Raw genomic sequence first — 25891 nt, 5'->3', positions numbered from 1 at the left:
GGGGTGTCTACTTAGTAGAGTGGTCTGAATCAGAGGAGCTTTGAAGTCCTCCCTCCTTTCCTTATAATATACTTCCCTCCTCTGCTTCTGGCACTCTCATGGTCTTGCTGTCACTGTTCGCAACACCAGAAAGGTTTATGCAGTGCTTTGCTATTAGATAACAGGGTGTACAATGTAACATCTCCTCCAAGGTTGTGAGTGTCCCAGCCGAACCATAATTGTGTGCTGTATCTCTGAGGCACGATGTCAGTGTAGTGTGTGATGGACCAGCATCACTACGGATCACAGCGTGATCTGCTTTGACACTATGACAGTCACACTGTCGAAACCAACAGGTGTCACTGCTTTATATCACATTCTCACAGAGAGGACGAGTGGCGTCGCAGGGCCTACCAAACACCTCAGCCCAAACACACACACACCTGTAGGGACTGTCGACCTGTCTGAGCAATAAAGCAGGTTTCTATGGCAATGGCAGGGGTTGGCATGGCGATGGTGTCATTGACCCGGAGACTAAACTAGACAATGAGGCTTGGCTAGTTTTACCGCTTTCTGTCCGATGGTCTAGAATTCCCTTATGTGAAACGATAAATCCCCTAGAACGCCGCAGGGAACCTCATCATTCAACCATATCATATCGACGGAACAGGGTTGTTCCATGAGATAGTTCCTCCTACCCTTCCGTGATAGATGTAGTACTTCAGTGGAACTATAACACAGCTTCCTTACAGAGAAGTGTCCTCCTTGTAAGTCCACACATGATCTACCTTTTTTTTCAACCAGAAATGTGAACTTCTCATGTATTCCCGGGTTTTATAAATAAGCCTTCGAAAGTCTGTTTTCAACTTGAATATCTCTCTCACAATAACAAAACGATTCAAGGTTCATGCTGTCTACAAAGTCGATGAATAAATTGAATAATTTGGAATGGAAAAATGTGAATGTATTCCACCAGCCTGGAGGCCTGGGTCTTCATGTACCAACACTGTGCAGAAACTTTTTCGTACACACCTACGCATTGAATAAGTGTAATTTATCAAGCAGCTACCTAGTAACTAAGCATACCGGTAGGAAATCACCATGTGTAAATACCAGTTTTTTGTAGCCTTGGGGCCTGTACACAGCTTTGACCATTTGCATTTCAAAACACTCCCAGTTGTACCGATGTGGTCAAAATAAATGTGCCTGTGGGAAAAATGCAATGCCATACCACGGAATACAAGGACTCAACCGGCGGGGGGGAAGCGAAGAAAACTATTTTCCAGAGACTGAAATAGAGGCTCTGGTGCTGTAGATTGTGAGGGCACGTTCACTCTGGTCGGGCCTCTCGACCAGTAAAAATAAAAGAACAATAACCGCACACTTATGGTTGCTCTGGCAATGGCAAATATTGCACATTGTGAAACGTCACAGTGGACTGTCATCCACCAGCCGTGCCTCGTCAACATCTACATAGCATGCGTTGGTCCACGGGGCTCTGTGGTTGTGCCGTAGGATGCAAAGCTGCAGCGATGGGCGAAGTCCAGTTAAATAATGACGGTTGCCAAGAGCCAGGCGGCTGACAGCACTTGGATGTGATGGCACGTTCATTTGCGATTCGGCACTGTAGATTTAAATCTTTTGCAAAACCTCCACGTGTTTGATTTTGGCAATGGGTGTATCTATTGAGCGGATCTGCACTTCTAGAAGAAAAACTCTTTCACTGAAAACGTGGCCTCTGCAAAAATTGCAGTGCATGCGGAATCTTTCAACGTAGCAAGATCAGCCATTTCACATTCAATTTCCGGTTATCTCAGCCTGTTATAATATTTCAATAATGGTTTTACTAGGCCCTATAATTTAACAAATTACTGTACTGGATTATTATCTGAATAAATGCACTGACATGGACAAATTATGTGATAAAAGCCAGTTAAGACATTTTGTGTGAATTCACAATGGAAACACCATGAAATAAAAAACGATGTACTCATTAAATCACCCTCTGAAACACTAGAACAACATTTGGCAGTCATCCCTCATAATTATGTGACTTCCCTGGAATTGTAGGATATTCTGTTTCGATCCTGTAGCACTGATGGTTTTCATCCGTTAATGGGTTGTAGCACTGATGGTTTTCATCCGTTAATGGGTTGTGGCACTGATGGTTTTCATCCGTTAATGGGTTGTGGCACTGATGGTTTTCATCCGTTAATGGGTTGTAGCACTGATGGTTTTTATCTGTCCCTGAACTGTAACACTGAGGGTTTTCATCCATTTTTGACCTGTAGCACTGATGGTTTTCATCTGTCCCTGAACTGTAGCACTGATGGCTTTCATCCATTCTTGGCCTGTAGCACTGATGGCTTTCATCCATTCTTGGCCTGTAACACTGATGGTTTTCATCCATTCTTGGCCTGTAACACTGATGGTTTTCATCCATTCTTGGCCTGTAGCACTGATTGTTTTCATCTGTCCCTGAACTGTAGCACTGATGGCTTTCATCCATTCTTGGCCTGTAACACTGATGGTTTTCATCCATTCTTGGCCTGTAACACTGATGGTTTTCATCCATTCTTGGCCTGTAGCACTGCAGGTTTTTATCTGTCCCTGAACTGTAGCACTGATGGCTTTCATCCATTCTTGGCCTGTAACACTGATGGTTTTCATCCATTCTTGTCCTGTAACACTGATGGTTTTCATAAATTTTTGGCCTGTAGCACTGATGGTTTTCATCTGTCCCTGAACTGTAACACTGCAGGTTTTCATTGGTTCCTGGCCTGTAACACTGTTGATTTTCATACGTTCCTGCATGGGTTTAAATCCATTTGGCAGCTTTCAGCAAAGCTTCTGTCCTCAGTTACTAAACGTTGATAAATTAGGACCATGGCCCCCTGTGCTAAGACCTCACACCTGCTGGGAAACTTGCATTCCGAGAAAGTCTTCTTATCGGCCAACCACACAGGGAAGCAATCTTAACACATTTCATTCACTATGGTGATAAGAAGGCCTTATCAGAAGGGATTTCCCAACCCCACACCTGCCACTCAACTAGAGATAAGTGGTGAAGAAGGGTTTTAAGGTGGTTGGCTTTTTATGTTACATGTTGGTACTTTGCATCTTCCGGATGGCGAGGACTCCTCTTAAAACCATACGGCCGCCATGTTGCCCCTGACCCCTCAACCCTCCCTGGCTCCTCCAGCCTTCCCCTCTTACTCCTCTCCCCACTCTGTCTCTTTTCTCTCCTCCTATCACTCCTTCTCTTCTCCCTCTTCCCACCACTCCTCCTCTTCTCCCTCCTCCCACCACTCCACCTCTTCTCCCTCCACCCACCACTCCTTTTCTTCTCCCTCTACCTCTCCCTCCTCTACCTACTTCCTCCTCCCCAACTCGTTTTATCCCTCCTCAACCCATTCCTTATCCTCTCGCTAAACATTTTGTATAGTTTCAGTCTCTGCGGCAGTTGGCCAGGATCCCAACCAGTGTGTAATGCTCTGAGGCCGGCCGGCTGGCTGATAACGTTGCACAGAGAAACTGGAGACATTTTTAACTGTTCCTCCGGGCAACAAGAGAGGGGAGTGGTGAGGGAAGAAGCGGGCGAGAGAGGGAGGGGGGAGGGAGAGGAGTAAGGGGAAGGTAGAGGGAAGGATGAGTGGGGGAGAGAGAGATCTGCACAGAAGTATTGCAAACTTGCGGTAGTGATATTTTTCGGGGGTCTGCGCCGTGTTCACGGGATGACAGTATGTGGACATCTGATTACAGGCCCAGGCAGAGACTGAATCCCATTACGGCAGCTCTGATGCTGGTCCGGTATGGCAGGGAAACCCGGCCCCAGACAGAGAGTACTCAAGAGTACACGCGAGCCGGCTGTCAGTTGTCTTCACAGGCATCTACAACCACCCCCTGACCAGTCCATAAAACTGACTGACTTCAGAACCCAAGCTCTCTCAACCCAATCTACCTACCCAATACTGACAAACACACACGTGTGGGTTTAACTGTCAAGGTGAGGACCGGTAGTTTATCTTTAACCTCAATAACTAACATTTATGCCTAACCTAAATATAACCCATAATGCCTAAACCTCAACCTAATTCTAACCCAAACTCTGACACTAACCATAAAAGTAACCCCCAGGGCTGGCCAAATGTCCTCACTTCGTGTGATTTTCTGGGTTTTACTATCGCAGTGAGAAACACAAGGAACACAAACACACACATAGTCACTCATCCATTCCATCCTTACCTTCAAGGAACGCTGACACACTTTGTCAGCAAATCAGAGAATAACTTTCCCTCTTTCCTTTCATATATACTTCTATATCTCCATCTGTCTCTGTCTTAACATCTCTGTGCCTGTCAGCTTGGTGTGGCACCTTCCCAGATGTCTCCATCCCTCAATGACAAACTGATCTCCAACTCTATAAAACAAGGCTGGTTCTGTTAAAGAGAACAGCTGATGGACTATTTTAGTCGGTGCTGTCAATAGTATCTCGTCTCTCAATGGCTTTTGAAAATCTCTTTTCCCTTTCCAAGTCTGCTTTAATGTCAGTCAGCATCCGTTCAGAAACGACTGCCGCTCTTTCTATCTTGAGAACGGTCGACACTCCTCAACTCTTCCTCAGATCCTTTGTCCAGCAATTTCAAGGGATCTGCCTCCATTTTGTCCAATGGACCCCTTGTATCGATACTGATTTAGGTGGAAGAAATAATAAGCTCACCCCGTTCGTCTGGCCTTTTCCCCCAAGAATGACGCCCCAACCCAAAGACAAAGAAAAGTCATTTGATCATGGTCAAGCTCTGTAATCAAAAGGCCTTTTCATCAATAAAGTGCTAGAGCTAATGCAGATAGACAGTGTGCAGACAAACGCTAAGTCTTCATTAATCATAAATGCATTCATCATAGACTGAGTCGATCTCACGCACTGCGGTGGCTCTTTCCGGTGGTGATGTTCCTCTGCCGACCGCGGACCGACATTCATTATGCTTTAAGAGATCACAGTCATCTACAGGCCTTTTCCTTCTGGCTAGGAGGCATCATAAAGTGGTTCCCAGATAACCCCTTAACCCTTAACTCCAAACCCTAGATATGCCGCAGGCTTCAAAGCAAACTCCAGTCGTGCGGTTCTGTGTGATCAGAAAGACTGTTGCATTGGCATGAATGATGAAAAAAAAAACGGTCATTATCGAGTGCGTTTGGGGGGTTGGTTTTTCATATGGTTCTGTATCCCTGGGGAAAGAGAACAACATTTTATTCAGTGGTGTTGCTTTTGAAGATAACGAAGATCATGGCCTTCCGGTTGACAGAGAAACGTCCAACGCTTATCTTTCTGTGTGAGTGTGGACTCACCCGTACTTCACTGTTTAATCCCATTCAAAGCGGCTGCCTACACATCGGAAAGGAACCCAAAGGAGTAGCAGTACCATTCTGATTCACTCAGCGCTTTGGCTCTCAGTGGCTGACACTGACCACGTACACTGTGTCATTGTGTGCCTGCTAGCCTAGCCATGTACTCTGAGGAAGGGAAACGATTTGCACAGGTGTGTGTGTGTGTGTGTGTGCGTGTGTGTGTGTGTGTGTCTACATGAAGTCTTAAAATGATAGAGACCCTTATTTACTTCCCTGAGTCAGATAAACCGGAGGTCCATTGGTCTTCCTAAACAATTGTGAGGAAAGAGAAAATTCGAGCGTTGGCAAAATTGGTAACTGGCATTAGCGCAATTGCTAGAAGTCTATTGGAACAGCTAGCACGAACAACTCTAAGCCGGGGCTGATGTGCATTACCAATAGGTTCACCCACACAGAGCAGAAGGATACTCAAGACACACATAAAAGACTATAACGGTGTTAATGTTTGCCTGGATGTCTTCACCCAATAAGTGCTGCGAATCAAACAGCCGGGCAGGATGTCATAATCATAGTATTTCAAATGCTCCCAAGACTCTATGTAACTATAAACCCTGAAACCAAAAATCGTAAAGTGACTGGCTGATGATGATGATGATGATGATCCGATCTCCCTCCGTTTTTCTTGTCCCCTCGCCTCTTGTTCCTCCCCTCCTCACAGGGGCTGGTGGGGGAGAAGTATGGCAGCATCCGCGTGCCGGGGGAGGTGGAGGCTCCGGAGTTCGAGATGATCCTTGACGCGGCGGTGGAGGCGGGGCTGGACACGCACGTCCTGGAAGAGTGGTATTGCCGAGATGAGAACGCCGTGCCGCCGGCCTACTACCTCAAACCCAAAGCCCAAATGTTGAAGAACTACCAGAACTCGGTAAGATCTGGACCCCTTAGGCCTTAACCTGTAGTGTTGAGCAGGCCAAGGCCCAAACCCAGCTGTCCTGGAGTGTTAGGCCGTGGCTAGGTTCTCGCGGGTCAAGGACTGTGTAGGTCTCAGTTAGTCTACCTCAAAAATATACCGGAATCTGCGTTGTTGAGGAGGGCGCTTGCCAGTGTGCCGTTGTGTTCATTCATGTGAACAATTTACTTTGATTTGGTGCTAAAACATTTGTGTGTATAAACACAACTAAGTGGTTCAGAATCACATTTACACATTTCGGGCTCTCATCTGCCATCTTTTTGTGCAGCCAACTGTTATGCTTTGTCGCCATGCCATATGGTTCACATCAACCACAAGATTTTTGAAGTGCTCATAAATGTCCCCAGTGAAATGTATTTGGTTTCAGCTAAAATGCGTGGTCCTGGTACTAATAACAGTATTTAAATATAAATAAAATCAACATTAAATGCATTATTTTTATTACATTTTTTAAGTTAGTTAAGCAGGCTAGCTAAACGTTCATGTATACCTGTGTGGTAGTCACCATGAAACTACAGTGCCAGCTCATTGCTGTTTTGACTAGCTAAACATTAGCGCCTGTATCTGAAGTATATATATTTATACACCTGTGGAATCTGAGCATTGACAATTACAATATGAATGTACGTTTCATTGGAAGTGAATGTGTCTAAATAATGAGAACAACAGAAACATCTCTATTTAGATTATCTCTCTGTAGGTTGTGCTCTAATGACCATAGGAATTTTTATGATGGCCATATGGCATGGGGGTTACTGTCTTGGAAACCTGATCTTTGCTATGTAGAAACGCCCTTAATGTATAAGCTAGCTGGCAACCAACATTACAGTGAGAAGAATATAGAACGTTCACCGAATGACATCTGTGCTGCAAAATCCCCCCTCGATTTGATATGAGTTCTACATTATTTGACCACTATACGAAACCGCCAATTCTTAACACTCCCCACCAGAAGAGGAAATCCAGTGGCAGGGCCGAGGAAGCCTGTAAAGCAAAATGGGTTGACATTCTGCATTTTCAAATCACAGTATCTACATTACGAGTGGACTACATTTTCATGAGTTTTCAAATGTTCTAAAGATGGTGTTGCTAAGGAATGACTGCAGGGCAAATTCAATTTTTGCAAACACACACACACGTACAATAGTAAGCATTGAAACATGCTGGAACACACCAGTATTTTTATCCAATAGGATTTTTCTATGTTATGCTTGGCTCCTATGTTCTGGCCTCTCTGCGTCATTAGCCTCCCAGTGGGAGCAATAGCTGTTGCGCTTTCTATGTTCAGTTATAAACATAAAGAGTTTGATATTTAGCTGTATGGCTAGCATACAAGCTAGGTAAACATTAGCACCTTTGTCATTCAATATGGCTCATACTGTGGTTCAGAGGTTGGAGGGAAATGAGAAAAACAGCAGGGTCGGCATACTGGAAACTTCTCTCATGAATCTCATTGACTCCCTCACTCCAGGGATATACTAGGGGGTTATTGGATACAAAAACAACACAATAGGATCAGCAAATATAGATTGCTTTTCCCTTATAGTGTCTCTATGGTCCAGTTCAACTAGTCAAGATAATGAACTATATTGCATCAGTTTCCCAAGGGCCCAGACGACTTCCAAGGTTTCTGTCGTTCAGCCAGTCTGCTTTTCAGTTCCTTCCTCTCGCCAACTACGTTGTATCAGGTCTCTAGCCTTGTTAAGACTACTCTACAAAATCAAAAGACAAACAATTGACCTAGCCACTTTCCAATTTAAATATTAATGCCCAACCTTTTCTTCCACAGATGGAGTCGAGCAGTGTGGCCAAGACCAAGAACGACAAAGCGTGGAGGAACGTGTCTGAGGAGATCAAGAGGATCTTCCGGAGGTCGGTTCTGCAGCTCCAGGAGAAGGGAGCCATGAAACCCCCTCAGGCCAAGAAATTCCTCTGCTCTGGTATGAAGTCCGATGTTGTCTTCTCACGCTGTCTTGTCCTGTGTCCTTCTTTCTTAGTGGTAATTTTTCTTCCTCAACTTTTCTACCCATGTTTTGCCAGTTTCGTTGACTGACAAGATATTCGCGTTTAGGGAAATTACCAGCAAATAGGGTTAGCCATTTTGGGACAGGACATCAGACCTTGATGGCTCGGGGGTTTGATCTAGCGGCCTTCTGGTTGACGCTGTTAGATGCTCTAACCACCAGGCGACCTGCTGATCTTAAATGGTATTGTGTAATACAATGATGAGAACTTAGTCGCTTGTGTTATTCAGTGCTGAGTTGTTTTCTTTTTTCTGCTGTGCACTGTACAGCTTTGAAAGGATTCATTATTGTACTGCCTAGAACATTTACCTGGAGAAATAGTTCTCAGGCCTTAAATCAGCTAAGGAATTATTGTGATTATTTTATGGAGGCAATCAGTCTCTCGGCTACCTTTCCATTAATGGCGCACCGCTCTTAACTGCCAAGCCATCTACACCCCAGACAGGCCTGCGGAAACAGCAGGGGGAATCGAATAATTTACACAGCAACGTCAGACATTCATCCAGGTCCTTCCTACATCCAGCAATCACCTGTTTGGCAGTGTCAAAAAAATATATATATATTGCCAGGTGGAGTAGATCCGGCAAGCCGTGGAATGGTGTTGACGATTCCAGTGCGAGGTGTGTTTTTCATTGTTTTTGCAAGGCTACATCCTAAAAATAGGCCTGACTGTTGCTTATCTGAGTAAACGCCCATTAATCACAGGGGTGTTTGTGCTTTAGCCCATCTCAGAATCAGCGGTCTCACACAGGAGACCGCTGTCAAAAATAGGTCAAGCACAGGCATCTGTCCGATACACGTCCAATATCCACGATAGACCATGAGATCACATTGCATTCAGCCCAGATAGTACACTGAACAGATGTCTCTGAATATTCATTCCAATCCTCTGTGTGTATTATTTAAAGTACATCTGCCCTGAAGTGTTCCAAGAGGGCTTGAAATTGCTTCTAATTTCACTAAAAGTAACTTTATTTGGGTTAATCTAATAAGCACTGATCCAGTTGGATGCGATTGGCCATTTTCGGATTGGGGGAAAAGTATATTCCCAGTCACTCCAACGCATATCTTTGGCATTACTCTGAAGCCTTTTTTTGGCCGAGGAACTGTGCAATGTTTGTTGAGTTATATAGGACATTGGTGAAATGGACGACCGCTGTTTTTTTTTAAGACCGGTTGTGAGAAAAAGCAACACTGCCTTGTGCCAACCTACATTTTAGTGGCGCTTCTGTTTAATCTTATCCCCTACAGTATGCATCCATTCACAGTACGCCATGGACATTTCAAATTCACAGAAAGCAATTTAACTTAATTGCCATGCAGATTTCTGCTTGATTCGTTCACTGGGATAGCCAAGGCTTTTGTTTGTAAAAAAAAAAAATTGGAGGAAAAAAGGCTACTTAATTGACTATTCAGAGCTTCAAACAGCATTTCAACACCTTGCTTCTCTCACTCTCAAGCAGCTGCCCTTTTGTTTTTTTCTCCGTCTTTTCTCTTCTGTAGCAAACTGGTTTGAGAAGTAGATGATGCTGGCAGAGTTTCAGTAGAGCTGTCTCTTCAGGAGGGGGTTGATAAGGCTACAGTACTGGATTATGTGATTGTATCTACAATGTTTTCCTTTAAAATGGCTTAAGGGAAACATAGCCTAGCTAATCACAGCCAAAAGCCAGGCTTTAAGACTGCCAGAATCTGTGTGGCTTTAGTCTTAGAAATCTCCAGATGTGCCATTTCTAAAGACGAGCATAGGAGCACTCAGTACTTAAAAATAAAAAAGTTCTAACTTTTAATTGACCAGCGTTGCATGCCTCCGTCTCCCCCTTCGAACAGCCTTGGAGGATGAACTGGACTTCGCACTGGGCCAACAAACGCCAGCCTTCCTCAAGAAATGTGTCTGCTACATCCGCAAGATCTCCAACTTCGACCGGCACGCCAAACTCCCGGAGATGGCCAAGTACATGGACATTGTCGTGTCCGAGGACCGCGTCATGCGCAACCAGGAGGCCTACGAGCGCCTGCTGAAGGTGCGCGACGAGTTCATCCCGACGGTGGTGGCGTCGTCCAACCTCCGCGTCTATTCGTCGGTGACACACTGCGACATGAAGCTGGGCTACTCCCAGGAGGTGGAGAGCCACTACGTGGAAGGCCTCTGCAAGCAGTTCTACGAGGACATGGTGGACATCATCCAGGCCACAGTGCAGCAGAACTTCGACACCGAGACGGACCCCCTGTACGACGAGATCCTCCAGCACCTGTCGCTGTGCAAGGGCCTGTCCGCGTTCTACGAGTACAAGAGCGAGACGCTGGACCTGGTGCGCGAGTACATGCTGCCCTCCAAGGGCAGTAGAACGAGCCCCATGGTGGTCTACGGGGGTCCCTGCACCGGGAAGACTCTGCTGCTGGCTGAGGTGGCCAAACAGGTGAGAGGCAAACCGCTACGCCGCCGGGGATGGGTTGTCTAGGTTTCAAGGACCTCAAAGGGACCGCCCGGGTTTTGGACAGACGTTGGATGGTGGATTAAAAGGGAGGTTTTGATTTACGACGGGATTTTAATTTGAGAGAGAGAGAATGTGTGTTTTTGGAGGCGTGGGTCTCCTGTGTGCAAACGTGCGCAAGGGTGTGTGTGCTTTCTACACAGACCTTGTGCGTTAGTGTTTTGTAATGATGGAAAAAAATATGTTTGAACAGCCCTGATAGAAATGCAATTTTGTTTCGCGGTGGAGCTAATTAGAATAGTACCAGGCATGATTTTTTTTATTATTATGTTACATTTTTTGTTCTTTTGTAACTTACAGTTAGTGGAACATATATAATAATCATAGCAAGTTCTAGAAAACAATATATATCGTGTACCTAACCAAAACTGGGAATGTGGTTGAAGTGGTTAATTTTGTATTTTGAAAGTTCAAGATGCAAGGTACATGGGTATGTTGTACATAAGTATGTTGTGCTGTACATACATTTTGAGCATCTGTCTGGCTGACCAGTCTGACATAAAGTTGTCCATGAGCCAGGCAAAATGTAACACCACCTTGGGAAAGCCATGGTTTGATGGTGTAATACATTTTGCCCCACAAACCACTGATCGTATTGATATGTGAAACCTTCTCCAGAAAGGTACCCTACTCTGTTTTTCATACCTTTATACTCCTTTATGCAACAGAATGTCCACAGGCTGATTAGAAATCACAGACACAAGTTGGAATATTTCTAAGCTCGTTCTCCCGGTCATGTTAAACGGAAGCATTTCATCCCTGCCAGCCTAACAGGAAGACAACCTGGGCCTATCTCTGTTACCCTGTTAGCTCACGGCAAAAAAAGCCTCATCAAACAAAATGTCCATGTTGTCGGCTTGATTTGGTCAATGACAAAAAATTATGAAGAAGTAATTGTCACTATTATACTTTGTAATATTATTATTATATTTATTTTTCTTGGCTGCTGCGTCGAATATATACAAATATAATACTGCAGCATAAGTTACCATGTATTCTGCTGCTCTCTCAGATATATACAGTGCCTTCAGAAAGTGTCCTGGCCCCTTCATTCCGTTTCTCCACATTTTGTTGCAGGGTAGATTTAAATGATAATTGGCTGAACAGTGTTTTTCTGCCATCGATCTACGCACACTTTGTAATGACAAAGCAACAACACCTCTTTTGATAATTGTGCCAATTTGAAATATCTCACGAACACCAGTAATACACATTTTTTTTTTATTTCACATTGAACTAATCTAAAGTTTTTTAATCCCAGGACTGAATGAGACAACGGTTATTGCATTCGTATCGGGGGAATGCGTCGTACCGGGATCCCAGTGATCCCAATCAGTTAGAGTGTTGATTTTATTGCATGTAGGCCTAATAGATTGAAAGATGTCCTATGTTGAGTTTTTCATTGGTGCTGTCATTTGTTGATCTGCAAGTCACACTAAGATTTCGGTTAACAGTAGTGTTGGTTACTAATATGGGAATTTCAAATCACTGTCAGTTAAATGGGGCCGAGGCAACAAAATAATCGAATGTGATGTTGCTGGCATCAAATTCAAAATGAACATGCACAGTGGATGTAAAAAATCTACACACCCCTGTTAAAATGCCAGGTTCTTGTGATGTAAAAGAATGAGACAGAGATAAATCATGTGAGAACTTTTTCCACCTTTAATGTGTCCTATAACGTGAACAATTCAATTGAAAAACTAACTGTGATCTTTAAGGGGAAAAAACCCTCTTATAACTGGGGATGTGGCTGTGTTCAGAATTAACCAATCACATTCAAACTCTGGTCCCTGAACAGGAAACCCCTCCTCCACTTATATCTGTAAAGTAAATAGCAATGTAACCCATACTATCCCCAAACTTAGCTTTATTACACACAGGTATCATACCAGGAAATGACCCACATACATGCTCCATATTAGTCATTAGGCTCCACCTCCCTAATGACGCCAAATACGTGATGTCATGCCGTCTGGCTCGTGGACTTATTAGGGTACCATCGCAGGGAGTCGCGTGTGCTGTCGGTCTGAGCGCGTTCCTACTGGATGCCGTGAAATTGTCTCCTTGTGAGGAAAAGTGATTTACTTTACGTGGCCGAGGCCAAGCTCGCACGCGCTCAGACCACCACTGTGCCGGAGGCTCCTCCCCTCGCTCAGCGAGGGGGCGACCCGGTGGGACGCTACATCGTCAGGGATGAAAGGAACCATTTCTGGATTGAGGGCAGGCAGAGCAACGCTGGCGGCTCACTCTCACACACACACGAACAATAATACAGCACACGCATAACATGCGCGCCCTGTAGGGACGAGAATAAATTAAATGGATCATTTGAATTTAGATTGTCGCACAGCACTGTAAGTACACTGCATTTAACACCGGCAGCCATTCATCATGCAGTGTCCCAAATATGAAGGCCCCTGCTGCCCCAGAGGCGGGGCCAAGGGGGGATAGCTGTATTTCGGTTGGTCGGAATAAAAGGATGGGAGGGACTGTGTTGACACAGCCTGTCACCCCAGGGAGGAAATTACCACAGATTTCAGTCGCTAAAACTGGTTCCTTCATGCTGAGCTGAGTATTCTCTGGGACCTGGCATGCTTTCTGCAGAGTTGGAAGTTCCATGCCACACACACACACACACACACACACACACTCACAGCATTATGCTTACAAACATCCACACATTTACCTTATCATTTGGTAATTTAGCTTGCCTCCTTATCCAGAGGGACAAACATTAAATACCTGCACATATTATCATCTACATACATTATTATCTGTAGCACTTTTTAATATTTTATGTTACGAAGGGATGGGAGGGGATGAACCTCTTAGGTTACCTGGTGGCGGGGCTACAGGAGGAACTGGAGGGAACAGAGCTCCTCAACCAGCCGACGTGGAGCTGCCGCACAGATGACCTGATGTACGGGGTCATAATCCACTTCAGTTGGCTCTACACCATGATCAAGATAGGGCAGTTTGGATGAATCAGCCAATTAAATGATTCGCTGGCGATTGTGATTTCAGGGCAAGATTGTACATGAATTCATCAGTCGAGCCATTAGAGGTATAGAGCGGGCTGTGCTGACGTTCACATGCACACACATATCCTCTCAAACCCACACAGGCACACCAACTATCCTACATGTAGGCAGACACACTTACGCACATTCACTCTTTTACAAACTCAGACAACCTCACTAACACACACACATACACACTTTCAGAGCCTCAAGTACTGTTCCAAAAGTGTCAAGTTGTGTTTATTGATTCAAAAAATCACAGCGGATGACTTTCAAGCATATGAATATGGATAAAATAAGGGAGACAAAGGCAACGGCTGATTCATAAAATATCTTACGTTGGGAAACTCTTGAAAACATTTTTCATTTTCACTTGTTGTTTTTCTGTTTACCTCGTGGCCTTCACAAGGGGAGGACAGCTGAACATGTTCACAGGATTGGATCTCTTGAATAATTTATCAGGTCTACAAACTGAGTTCAGACTCTGGCAGTTCTATTTACGAAGTATATAGCCGCTGGAGACCAAATAACTGGTATTGAAGCAAACTGTATCTGTCTCTTCGTTGCACTGCTCATATCAAGTCATCATTATCTAGTTCCATGGCTTTCCAATCTAGCACCTTCCCCTTCAGTGAAGCTTCATGTTGCCTACTGATTGTTGATAGTCTCACTGGGTAAATATGGATGTACTGGATATGGTGTAATTATAAAAACATGTTTAAAGGGATGTGCGTGAAAAATGATTGCAACGCTAACTAATTAAAATGCCACTGACGTATGACGAACAACAAAATTAAATACTCTCCTTAGAGCTCTTTCAAGTTAGATAACCCTTGTCTTACAGAGGAAACGGATTATGGGCTGAGGTGGTTCTAGACTTTGAGAACTATTGTACGGTAAATGCAATTCAAAGAGAAAACGCTAGGTGTTATTTAGTAACCATTTATTGGAGAACCTATGCACAGCAATGTACATGCCATGTCTTGGCATTGGGTTCTGCTCCTCTGGGGTAACTCACTGCCATCCCATGGTTGTGTATACGATACTGCCCAAAAATGCATCACCGTTCTATTATTAATCGCATTCGCCATAAGCAATGAGCACGGTACGCAATGTGGAGCTAGTATGAAAATGCATGCACTGGATAAAAGCATCTATTAAATTATTACATTTTAAATGTTTGTCTATTCACAGAGCTCTTTCAATAAACAGTGCGCTAAATCTGTTTTCCTTCTCTTTGTTGTTTCCAGGCCTATATGTGGCTGCAGAAGGAGATGGGCCCCGAGACAGACCCAGTGGTGGTGGTGCGCTTTGTGGGCTCCTCTGAGTTCGCCACAAACCTACGAACCCTCCTGCAGAGTGTCTGCGAGCAGATAGCAATCAACTACCGTTGCCTGATCCACTTCCTGCCCAACAAGATCCAGGAGATGCGGGAGCTGCTGGTCAACCTCCTGAGCGAGTCCTCCTTCCACCGGCCCCTGGTCATTGTCCTGGATGCCCTGGAGCAGCTCTCGGAGGCCGACGAGGCCCGCAAGCTGTGGTGGCTCCCGACACACCTGCCTCGTACTGTCCGCATTGTGGTCTCAACGTTGCCAAACAAGCACGGGATCCTCCAGAAGCTGCGCTGTCTGATCCACGACGACACGCGCTACATAGAGCTGGTTCAGCGGGACCGTAAGGCGTGCAGTCAGACACTGAAGCAGCAGCTGTTGGGGGTGCGGAGGAAGGTGACCTCGGGGCAGCAGATCTACGTCAATGAGGCGCTGGCCAAGTGCACGTTACCCATGTTTGTCAACCTCATCTATCGGGAGGTGGTGCACTGGCGCTCACACAAGGACGTGGACGATCGCTCGCTGTGCTCCACGGTACACGAGAGCATCGAGCAGCTCTTCTACTCGGTAGAGAACAAGCTGGGACAGAGGTTCGTGTTTAGGGCCCTGGGCTACATCACCATGGCCAAGGCAGGGCTGACAGAGGTGGAGCTGGAAGATATTCTGTCGTTGGACAACAGTGTTCTGGGTGATATCATGGTGAGTTCCAATCTGAAAAACCCTCTGAGGATCTCCTACGACCTGGTGGCGAGGCTAAAGGAGGAACTGGAGGGCTACCTGATCGAGAGGCAGGTGCGTAATGTCACATTGATGGTGTGGGCCAATAGGCACCTGCACCTTATTGCCCAAAAGCTGTATCTTAGCAACGAGGAGGACGTGCACCAAATGCACAGCCTGCTGGCTGAGTACTTTCTAGGCGCGTGGTCAGGAGGCAGAAAGAAGATCTTCCACTGCGACAACAACCATTTCGCCTCCCTCAACATCTCACAACACAAGAACCCCCACCCACAGCAGCCATCTCACAAAGAAGCATCCGCAGAGAAGTACTCCTACGATAGGCAGACTCCAGAGCAACCCTGGGTGTTCCAGTGCAACCTCCTGGAGCCCGACATCTTCTTCGTCAACCACAGGAAGATGACAGAGCTCCTCTACCACCTCACGCGAAGCGGCCGCACAGATGACCTGATGTACGGGGTCATAATGAACTTCAGTTGGCTCTACACCATGATCAAGATAGGGCAGTTTGAGAAGGCGTTGAACGACATCGACATGGCCTACAGCTATTCCCAGGAAAAGGAACTGAAGTTCTTGGCCTCCACGCTGCGCAGCATCAAGGTCAAAGTCATGAAGAACCCGTCATCCCTGTCCGCAGAGCTGCAGCAGAGACTCCTCCCAGTGGTCACCTCCCTGCCTAAACTCCGACACCTCCTCTTGGAGTGCGACAAAGACGGCCCCAAGTACTGCTCCATCGTGCCACTCCACTCATCGATGGACGTCACCTACAGTCCTGAAAGGCTGCCGCTGTGTTCCAGCTATATGCAGATTGTGGAGATCCTTCCCACGTTGGCCCCCAACATCGTTCTGGTGGCCCTGGAGGATGGGTCCGTCAGCACCTGGGACGTGGAGAGCAGGCAGCTCCTACGGCAGATTGACACGGCGCGCTCCGTTGTCCTTGGCATTCGGCTAACCAGTGACGAGAAGTACCTGGTGGTGGCGACTACCAAGAACACGCTGCTCATATATGATAACCATAAGTCCTGCCTTCTGTCTGAAGTGGACATCAAGGGATCCAAGCAGTGTGGTATCACAGGAGGGGTGACGTTCATCAACGGCTTCACCCTGTCTAGCCATCACGCCTTAGCCTGGCTGGAGGCAAGTAAAGACATCAACGTCATTGATCTGCTATACGGCTGGCCCCTCTACCAGTTCCACTGCTGGTACGAGGTCACCTGCGTCCAGTGCTCCCCTGACGGAATGTATGCCTTCTGTGGGCAGTACCTCAACACCACATCTGTCTTCCATCTGGGGACTGGAGACAAACTGGCCACGGTCACGTCCGAGTTCTCTGGGGGATTTGTCAAGTCTATCTTAGTCCTGGACACCATTCACCAGATGGTGATGATCGACAATGAGGGGAGCCTGTCAGTTTGGAACACCAAAGAGATCACTAATCCAAAACTAATGGAAGATTACGACTGCAGAGGGGATGAGAGTGAGGTGGTGGGAATCGAGCTCTCGGAAGACCAGCGCTCCATCCTCATCTGCAAAGACAAGAGCATTGAGGTCCTAGACACCAAGTTGTGGAAAATGGCAGAGAAGTTTAAGGCTAAACGTGCCGAGCGTTTTGTGGCTGCTGTCCTCTCCAAAAATGGCCAAAGTATCGTGGCCTCAATGGAAAACACATCATCTATTTTTGTGTGGAGGAGAGACAGTGGGCAGTGTATGGCCAGCCTGATTGAGATCTCTGGTGCCATCGTGAAACTAATCAAGTCCACTCACCACAACCTGCTCCTGTCTGTGGCTAGCAGTGGAGTGCTTTCAGTCTGGGACATTGACATCATCACCGCCATGTCCAACATTGACAAAACAGGCAAGAGGATCCAGAGTTTACAGCTCTCTGGAAGGGAAGACTTTGTGTTCACCATGGACGGCTCCGAAGCTATTCACAAGTGGAACTTCAGCACCGGATTCATTGAGACTATCTTCAAGCATGAGGGCTTGGTGGAGAACTGTGTGCTGACCTCTTCTGGGGATCTCATGGTTACGTCGGATGACAAGTGTAGCCAGTATGTCTGGCACACAACCACAGGCGAAAACATTTTTCGCATCAATGGACAGAAGATATCCCAGCTCCTGATGACTCACAACGACCAGTTTGTGGTTTCCCTCTGCGAACAGAACTGCTCCAGAGTCTGGAGGCTGGCCACTGGACACAAGGTGTGCAACATCCTGGTTACCCTTCAGAATGCACTGATCACCACCGCAAATACCTTCATAGTGGGAACCACTAAAAACAAGCTGCTTGCCGTCAGCCTCTGGTCAGGAAGTATTTCCAAGAAGTTTGTCTGTGACGATGGTATTAGCATTGTCAACTTCAAGCTCATTCCCGACTGCCCTGACTTTGTGGTATTCATTACATCTACAGAGACTGTATTTATTTGGAGCGTGGCAGATGAGTCTGTCTGCAGACGTGTCCAGCTGCCTACTAACTTCCTCAAAAACCTGGAGGACTTTCAGATTTCCCCCAATGGCAAACTAGGCATTGTCTCCAAGGGCGATGAGAACGTTAACGTGTTGGACCTTCACAGCGGGAAGCTAAGACTCGTTCACGCCGCCGGTATTATCTGGCGGCAAAAGCTGTCCAGGGACGGGCGATACCTGGTATACGTTTGCTTCCGGAACTGTGATGAGGATGACGAAGTGGGCGTGGTGTCCAACCTAATCGTTATGCGCCTGGCAGACGGGAAGAGCATAGGGACGTGCTCCCTCTACAAAACGCCCACCTTTCTCTGCCTGTCCCAGCGTGCGCTCAACATTATCATCGGCTTCGAGGACGGAAGCATCGGCACATACACGGTGGTGGACCGCGTGGACGCCGCGCTCAAGATCAAGATCGCCACGTCCAACAGCCGGCAGATTGTCAACAACGCCTCGCAGAAGGTGCGGCCCAAATGCGGCAACCACAGCTTCAAGACCATCGCCGACTGCGTGTGGAGGGAGTCCACCGAGGTCTTCTCCAGGGATAGTCCCATCAACGTGTCCGACTCAGGGGAGCCGGAGAGCACCACTCCCACCAAAAAGAGTGAACTGCTGCAGTGAGAGTGTGGGTGGAGATGAGGGAGGGGTGCAGTTGACTCTTGTTTACAGCCACCTGATTCAGCTGCAGATGCCAGTCCTCAGTATAGCCTACTCTGGTCTGAATGCTAACATAACGCTGCACTCAAGTCATGTATTACTAAGACCTACAGACTATGGTGTTTGTTTTTTCATGATGACGGTTAGATTCTGAGTAGTTTTTAATTGTAAAAATACAGTCACTCTTAAAACGATTGGCCCCCTAAATATAGACGAACAAAAAAGCCTTTTGAAAATAAGCAACACCGATATTGAATTGCAATTTTACAACTTGCAGAGCAGATTGCACTTCATTCATTATTTAGGGGAATGTTGTTCCCAAATTATTGGCACCCACATTTCAGTACTTCATGTACCTCCCCTTGCAGAGTTTTCTACTGAGCCTTGTCCTATATTGTTCATGGGATTGAACAAATACTGCAAGGGATCTTAGATAATTCTTCCATACAGCATCTCTCATAACCCTTGATATCCTTCAGACTTATTTTGGTCAAAAACCTCAGACTCCACACTTGAATCCCATTGAAAAACCTGTGGTTTGAACTGAAGAGGACATTCCATGAAAGCAGAGAATGGAATCTCAAGGATCCATAAAAAATTGTAATGTAAGGCTCAGTGCACAAAGTTCTGAAAACAAGGGCTCCAATCATTTGGAAATTTTTACTCGTACAATTTAGGAAATATGTCATTCTGGTTATTTCCCTTGAATCATTAAAAATCATATTTATGCCACATTGAAAAAATGCAATACCTGTGTATTTTTGCTCATTTTATCAAGGGCCAATAATTTTTTAAGTGACTGTATATAATATATACATATATAGGTAACTATATATAGAGTACCAGTCAAAACCTTTGGAGACACCTACTGTTTTAAGAGTATTTCTTTATTTATACTATCTACCACATTGTAGAATACTAGGGAAAACATCATAACTATGAAATAACACATGGAATCGTGTAGTAACCAACAATGTGTTAAACAGATCAAAGTACATTTAATATGATTCTTCAAAGTAGCCATCTTTTGCCTTGATGACAGCTTTGTATACTCTTTGCGCTCAGCTTTCATGAGGACTGCCAGAGGAAAAGAAGACCCAGAGTGACCAGCTTCCTAACTGGCAATTAACTGCACTTCAGGATGCAGTCCAAATAATGCATCATAGAGTTAAAGTAAAAGACACATCTCAATATCAGCTGTTCAGAGGAGACCACTTGAATCATGCCTATTTTGTCGATTTGCTCCAAAGAAGCACCTACTGAAGGACACCACTAAGAAGAAGAGACTTGCTTGGCCTGAGAAACATGATCACTGGAGATTAGACCAGACTTCTTAGGGAGTTTTTCCTAGACACTGTGCTTCCAAATATTTGTTGCTTGATCCTTGGGGTTTCAGGCTGATGATTTTCAACTGCTGATGTAAAAGGGGCTTTATAAATACATTTGATTAATTGATTGACCAGTGGAAATCTGTTCAAATTTGAGATTTTTTATTTGAACCACCTCGTGTTTATGAGACGCATGGTGGGTGAACGGATGATCTCAGCACATGTGGTTCTTACGGTGAAGCGTGGAGGAGGGGATATAATGGTATGGGGGTGCTTTGCTGATAACACTGGCTGTAATTTATTTAAAATTCAAGGCACACTCAACCAACATGGCTCCAAAGCATTCTTCAGCAATCAATTATCCCATCTGGGTTGCGATTAATGGGACTATAATTTGGTTTCAACAGGACAATGACCCAAAACCCACCCAATTGAGATGGTTTGGGATGAGTTGGACCGCAGAGTGAAGGAAAACAGCCAGCAAGTGCTCAGCATATGTGGCAACTCCTTCAAGGCTATTGGAAAAGCATTCCAGGTGACCACCGCTTGCAGCTGGTTGAGAGAATGCCAAGAGTGTGCAAAGCTGCCATCAAGGCAAAGGGTGGCTACTGTGAAGAATATTTAAAATAATAACGCTTTTTGATTTGTTTAACCCTTTTTTGGTTACTACATGAATCCATGTGTGTTATTTCATAGTTTTGATGTCATTATTATTCTACAATGTGGAAAATAGTAAAAATAAAAAATCACCCTTGAATGAGTGCGTCCAAACGTTTGACTGGTACTGTATATACATGTACATATATACTGAAATATATATAATATTTTGGTTTGCCAGTATGTGTCCTTTTGCATTTGAAGAACAAAGTATTTATATGTTTCTGTTTTACATTTCCAAAGCCATTCCAGTGAGCTTGACCACTCTTCCTTATGCTACTTCATTTGCATTGTGCAAGAAGTTTGTATTTATTTTTTGTACTGTACGAAAAAGGAAAAACTATAAACGTGTACATATGTCTATTGGCTGCTGCAATTTGTGCAACTCCTTAAAATGTTATGTTGTGCTTAATGCAATCAAAGTGAGTGCCTGGATTGCCTGGAAAAACGTTGTTTATTTTCACGCAGACTACTGACAATTACAAAGATGCAGGGAATTTGTTACCACGGTACAAACAGTGATACGTGTGCCAGCGTACATCACAAATTTGATTGGTTTAAATTGTCAACAAACACAAAGTATTGAGGATTAAGGTACTTTACCGATAACGAAAGAGTTGTGTTTGAGGAGAGGTTTTTGAAATTCTAAATCCATGCAGAAACATCTTTTAACAGGTGGTCCGACTTAACCTGGTGTCTCCGGTTCAAGAAGTTTCTCAGTAGTGGATTATGAACCACTGTTTAGCATAGTGTAGCATCTCAATGTACGCGTCCACGCCTTAAACTGTCTTCTACTTTACAGCTTTTAATTTCACCAGAGTTGTTTATCGTCTTAGCATTCAGAGAGAGAATTAAGTACTGTATTAGCTATGTAAAGGAACTGAAATTACATATACATTAGATTATCAAGGTTTTGTGTCAGCTTCTTATGAAAGATATTCTGTAAAGGTTTTCATATGAAATCGGATGAGAATATTATTCACTAGTAATATTTATAATTGTGTCTTTGCTCTTGAATTGGGTTTGGCCTTAGTTTAGCACACAGTGAAAGGGAGTCTGAGTTATAATGGAAGGATCTCATCAGTCAAGGATAACTCGGTATCACCTTTGTGTATTCTGTCCAATAAAACCTTTTAAGGGCTATTCTGTCACTTTGTATGTTTACTTCTCTTTCAGCAGTTGAGATGTTAGCCCGAGGGTCGTTTAAAAACTTTAGTAGCAGTATTAAGCTTTAAAGTATGTAATTGACGTCAGAGCAAACTTTATAAATCTAGAAATATCATACAGTGTATTTGCCAAAGTCAACACCGTAGTTGGGTAGTTTTGTTCGGATTATGGTGGCCCCATCCATTTTGATGCTTGTGTAACTCACATCATGACCAAACAGTCTTTACCAGTGTTTACGTTCAACCGTGATAGAGAAAATGTACTATCTTTGCTATAGAGTAAGTTCAGCTGAGTCCACCCACAATATATTGGAATGCCAGTTTAAAGTATATTTGAATGTGTCTAATATGGGAGCCAGTATACTGTATTATTGTTATGTCACGTGACTTGAATGACTTTTAACAATTGCGCGTGTGTGTGTGTTTGCAACACGGTACTGGCTTACTGTCGATGAATGTTTCTACAGTATTCTTTGTATGGTCAGGACTGACTTACCCGTTTAGAGATATTTATATTTTCATAAATGTTGTACTTACATTTTGTTACAGAGTTGTTTAACTGGAATTATTCTAACAGAGGGTGAGGGGGGAAAAAGAGAAACTTGTGACGGAAGCAACATGAAACAATGTGTATGCTTTGTTTGTATGGAACATTTTAATGTAATAAAACGGTTCACTTTTTGCCTCCAGATCGCCCTGTAGTGCCTGTCATTGAACCAGTCTGAGGTGGTTACTGGTCGTCTAGACAACCTGACTTTCGGGGCTCCTCCCCCCATCGATTAGGTTGGCATATTTCTCTGTCGTTCTCAAGTCACACGCTTGCGAACAGCTTGTGTAGTACGTGAACTGATCAACTCTGTCTTCGCTTTGTATGTCTCTGTCCCTCCCCATCCATTCCACCCTCCCTCGTTCTCTCTGCTCCGTCTTTCTCTCTCATTTGAATAAACACACACACACACACTCAAGCAGGGGTGTACAGTAAAATTAATTGATGGGTGGAGTAATTGCCCTGGCTATTTTGCTCTCAGCCCCAGACAACCATGCTGAATATTTTCCAAACACTGTTAGACAGCGTCATTATCGTGAGGTTATATAGCAGACACCTGGAGCTCTCTGATGCTACCCTGCAGCTGCACACACACACACACACACACACGCGCGCATGCACACAGACACACAGGTAATCACATTCAGGCCATGTGATTGGACGGCTAAAGCCTGTTGCTTCGGGCTCCCATTTCCATTCCCTGCGGCCCATGTCTGATCTGGAGTGTGCCGTCTCCACGGCGACCGCTGTTCCGGATTGGCAGATGCCTTGAGCAAGTGGCCACACCCTCTGGTGTAAGGACAGGGGATGAGGTCACGTCTCCATCGGTAAACCCCTCTCTGAACAAACAAAACGAGGGTCCAGCTGGCTGGAGCAAGAACATTCCTCATGCAGACACCGCAGCCGTCATCCACACACACACACACACACACACACACACTTATCTGATAATTACACAGTTTGTTAAATGGGTGGACTCGCTTAGATTTCTGGTCCAACCCGCCCTGAGGCAGTGTCAGGCACCCTGCACCTAGCTGCATTTAGTCAGCCCCAGAATAACTGACCACTTGCGCTGTTGACACTTGAGCACAGGGGGCCTCCCTTTGTGATCCGCTATTTCCATATTTCATTATGCAGCCTCAGGATAGGAGGGTTTAAGTATGACTCAACTCACTCATCTTGCTGTCTCACCCTATCTCTTCATCTATCTCTATCTCACCATCTCTTCTCTCACCCCACAGAGTGGTAGAAGATGAAACCGCGCCGAAAAACTTAGTGGTGGACTGAAGTTTTAATGAAAATTCTGCCCTCCACCTCCACAAATGGATTCAGGCAATCTGAGCCGGTCTGATTGCCTCTACTGTTGCGTTCCCCACCTGCCTTGCAGGCCTGTCTTTGTTGGTAAACGTCAAAAGCGTTGTCAGGGCCATAGAATGTTGACAAAGGGCAGTGCCGTGTTCTGGGGCTCTTAGACGCGGATCCGTAAAAAAAAAAATCTATGAAGATCAAATGTGTCAGTTATTAAGAGGCGGTAACAACTTCAAAGGGTGTTACGTGGTTGTATTTCAGAGCTGCCAATTGGTAATAGTGAACAGACATGAAGGCCCTGCCTTCGTGAATAAACCACTTCAGCGACGTGAAATGTATTCTCTACTCCACTGTTGTCAATTGGAACAGTTGCTCAATATGGGTCCCTCAGGAAAAAAATTATTCAGCCTAAATCCCACTGCTGGCTCACCTCTGAAGCTTAGCCGTGTGGGTTCTGTTCCCTCCATTGACGGGAGAGATGCTGCAGCTGGAAAAGGTGTTGGAGGGCCACCAGGGGGCACTCTTCCCTTGGTCCAATCTTGAAAACACAACACCCCCATGGCAGTCAATGGGGACATTGCCCCGGGGTTGGTTAGAGGCTTTTAGACCAACTCCCTGGCCACTATCAATCCCATGCCAACACCACTCAGTTGACAGGGGAAGATGGAACTCTTGGGAGTCGTAGGAATTGACACAAACGGGCAAGTGGGGAGTATTAGGAGTGAAGGGACCAATCAGAGCGAGATACCGTATCTAGACTGAGACATAGTTTTGATACACTTTCCTGTGAATGCGTCTACAGTGTCCTGCTGAGAACACCGCATAAAAAAAAGAGGTCAACTTGCACTTTAAGGCATTTTCATTATTCACAGTGTGGCCCGCACAGTCAAATAGATCAAATGATTATGAATAAAAGGGTTGATTGTGTACCTGCTTCTTGTGAAACAAAGAACGAGAAGCAAACCGCACTGATGAAAGCTGCATTGTTGCAAACGTCTTAGTGCCTGATTATATGTCTTAAACAAAGAAATGATGGCTTAAGCCCAACAATGCACAAGTCAATGTCAATTTGAACACGGATGCTTGGTTGGATGCCATGTTGTGACTTCAAACCTATCCCAGTTTGTCTTCCTTGTTATTCTGTAGAAGGAGCTGGACTACCACTCATATAAAGAGACAAGAGACTATCTGTTTTCTGTAAAAAAAATAATATGTAATGTTTCCTACAATCATATGATCAAATATTATTTTATATACCAAACATATTTTAATCCATGATAGATTACTCAATCATAGCTCTGATCAGTTGGTTTCCGTTCTTTTTGTGAGTATACTTTTGAGCTCAAAAGTTTGCATACCCTTGGAGAATTGGTAATATATGTACCATTTTATAAAACATGAGTGAGCAGGCAAAACACATGTCTTTTATTTCTTATGGGATTCATATTCAACTGCAGGTCATAACAGAATGGCACAATCATAAAACTTAAAATGGCAACGAAGAAAAAAATTTACTGAACCCTGTTCAAAAGTTTGCATACCCATATTTCTTAATACTGTGTATTACCCCCTTAAGCATCAATGACAACGTGCAGTCTTTTGTAATAGTTGTCTATGAGGCCCCAAATTCTTGCAGGTGGTATAGCTGCCCATTCGTCTTGGCAAAATGCCTCCAGGTCAAGCAAAGTCTTTGGTCATCTTGCATGAACCGCATGTTTGAGGTCTCCCCAGAGTGGCTCTGATATTAAGGTCAGGAGACTGATGGCCACTCCAGAACCTTCACCTTTTTCTGCTGTAACCACTGGAGGGTCAACTTGGCCTTGTGCTTATGGTCATTGTCGTGCTAGAAAGTCCAAGAGCGTCCC

At 44.9% G+C, this 25891-nt stretch overlaps 1 protein-coding gene across 4 annotated transcripts in view; it reads left to right on the top strand.

The window, feature by feature from the left end:
• The window catches only part of LOC105020743 (NACHT and WD repeat domain-containing protein 2), a 46100-nt gene extending 25283 nt beyond the window's left edge, over positions 1-20817 (top strand). For all 4 annotated transcript variants that reach the window (XM_029118015.2, XM_029118016.2, XM_029118014.2 and 1 more), the window contains 4 exons: positions 6047-6250; positions 8085-8235; positions 10147-10736; positions 15085-20817. In XM_029118015.2, the coding sequence (XP_028973848.1) occupies positions 6047-6250; positions 8085-8235; positions 10147-10736; positions 15085-18984 (4845 nt within the window). In that variant the 3' untranslated portion in view covers positions 18985-20817. The remainder of the gene's footprint in view (positions 1-6046; positions 6251-8084; positions 8236-10146; positions 10737-15084) is intronic.
• Positions 20818-25891: the final 5074 nt, after the last annotated feature.

Source organism: Esox lucius, chromosome 24, assembly GCF_011004845.1.
Source record: "Esox lucius isolate fEsoLuc1 chromosome 24, fEsoLuc1.pri, whole genome shotgun sequence".
Classification (NCBI taxonomy): Eukaryota; Metazoa; Chordata; class Actinopteri; order Esociformes; family Esocidae; genus Esox; species Esox lucius.
Note: the sequence above shows the minus strand (reverse complement) of the source record. Positions and strands in the feature narration are given on the sequence as shown.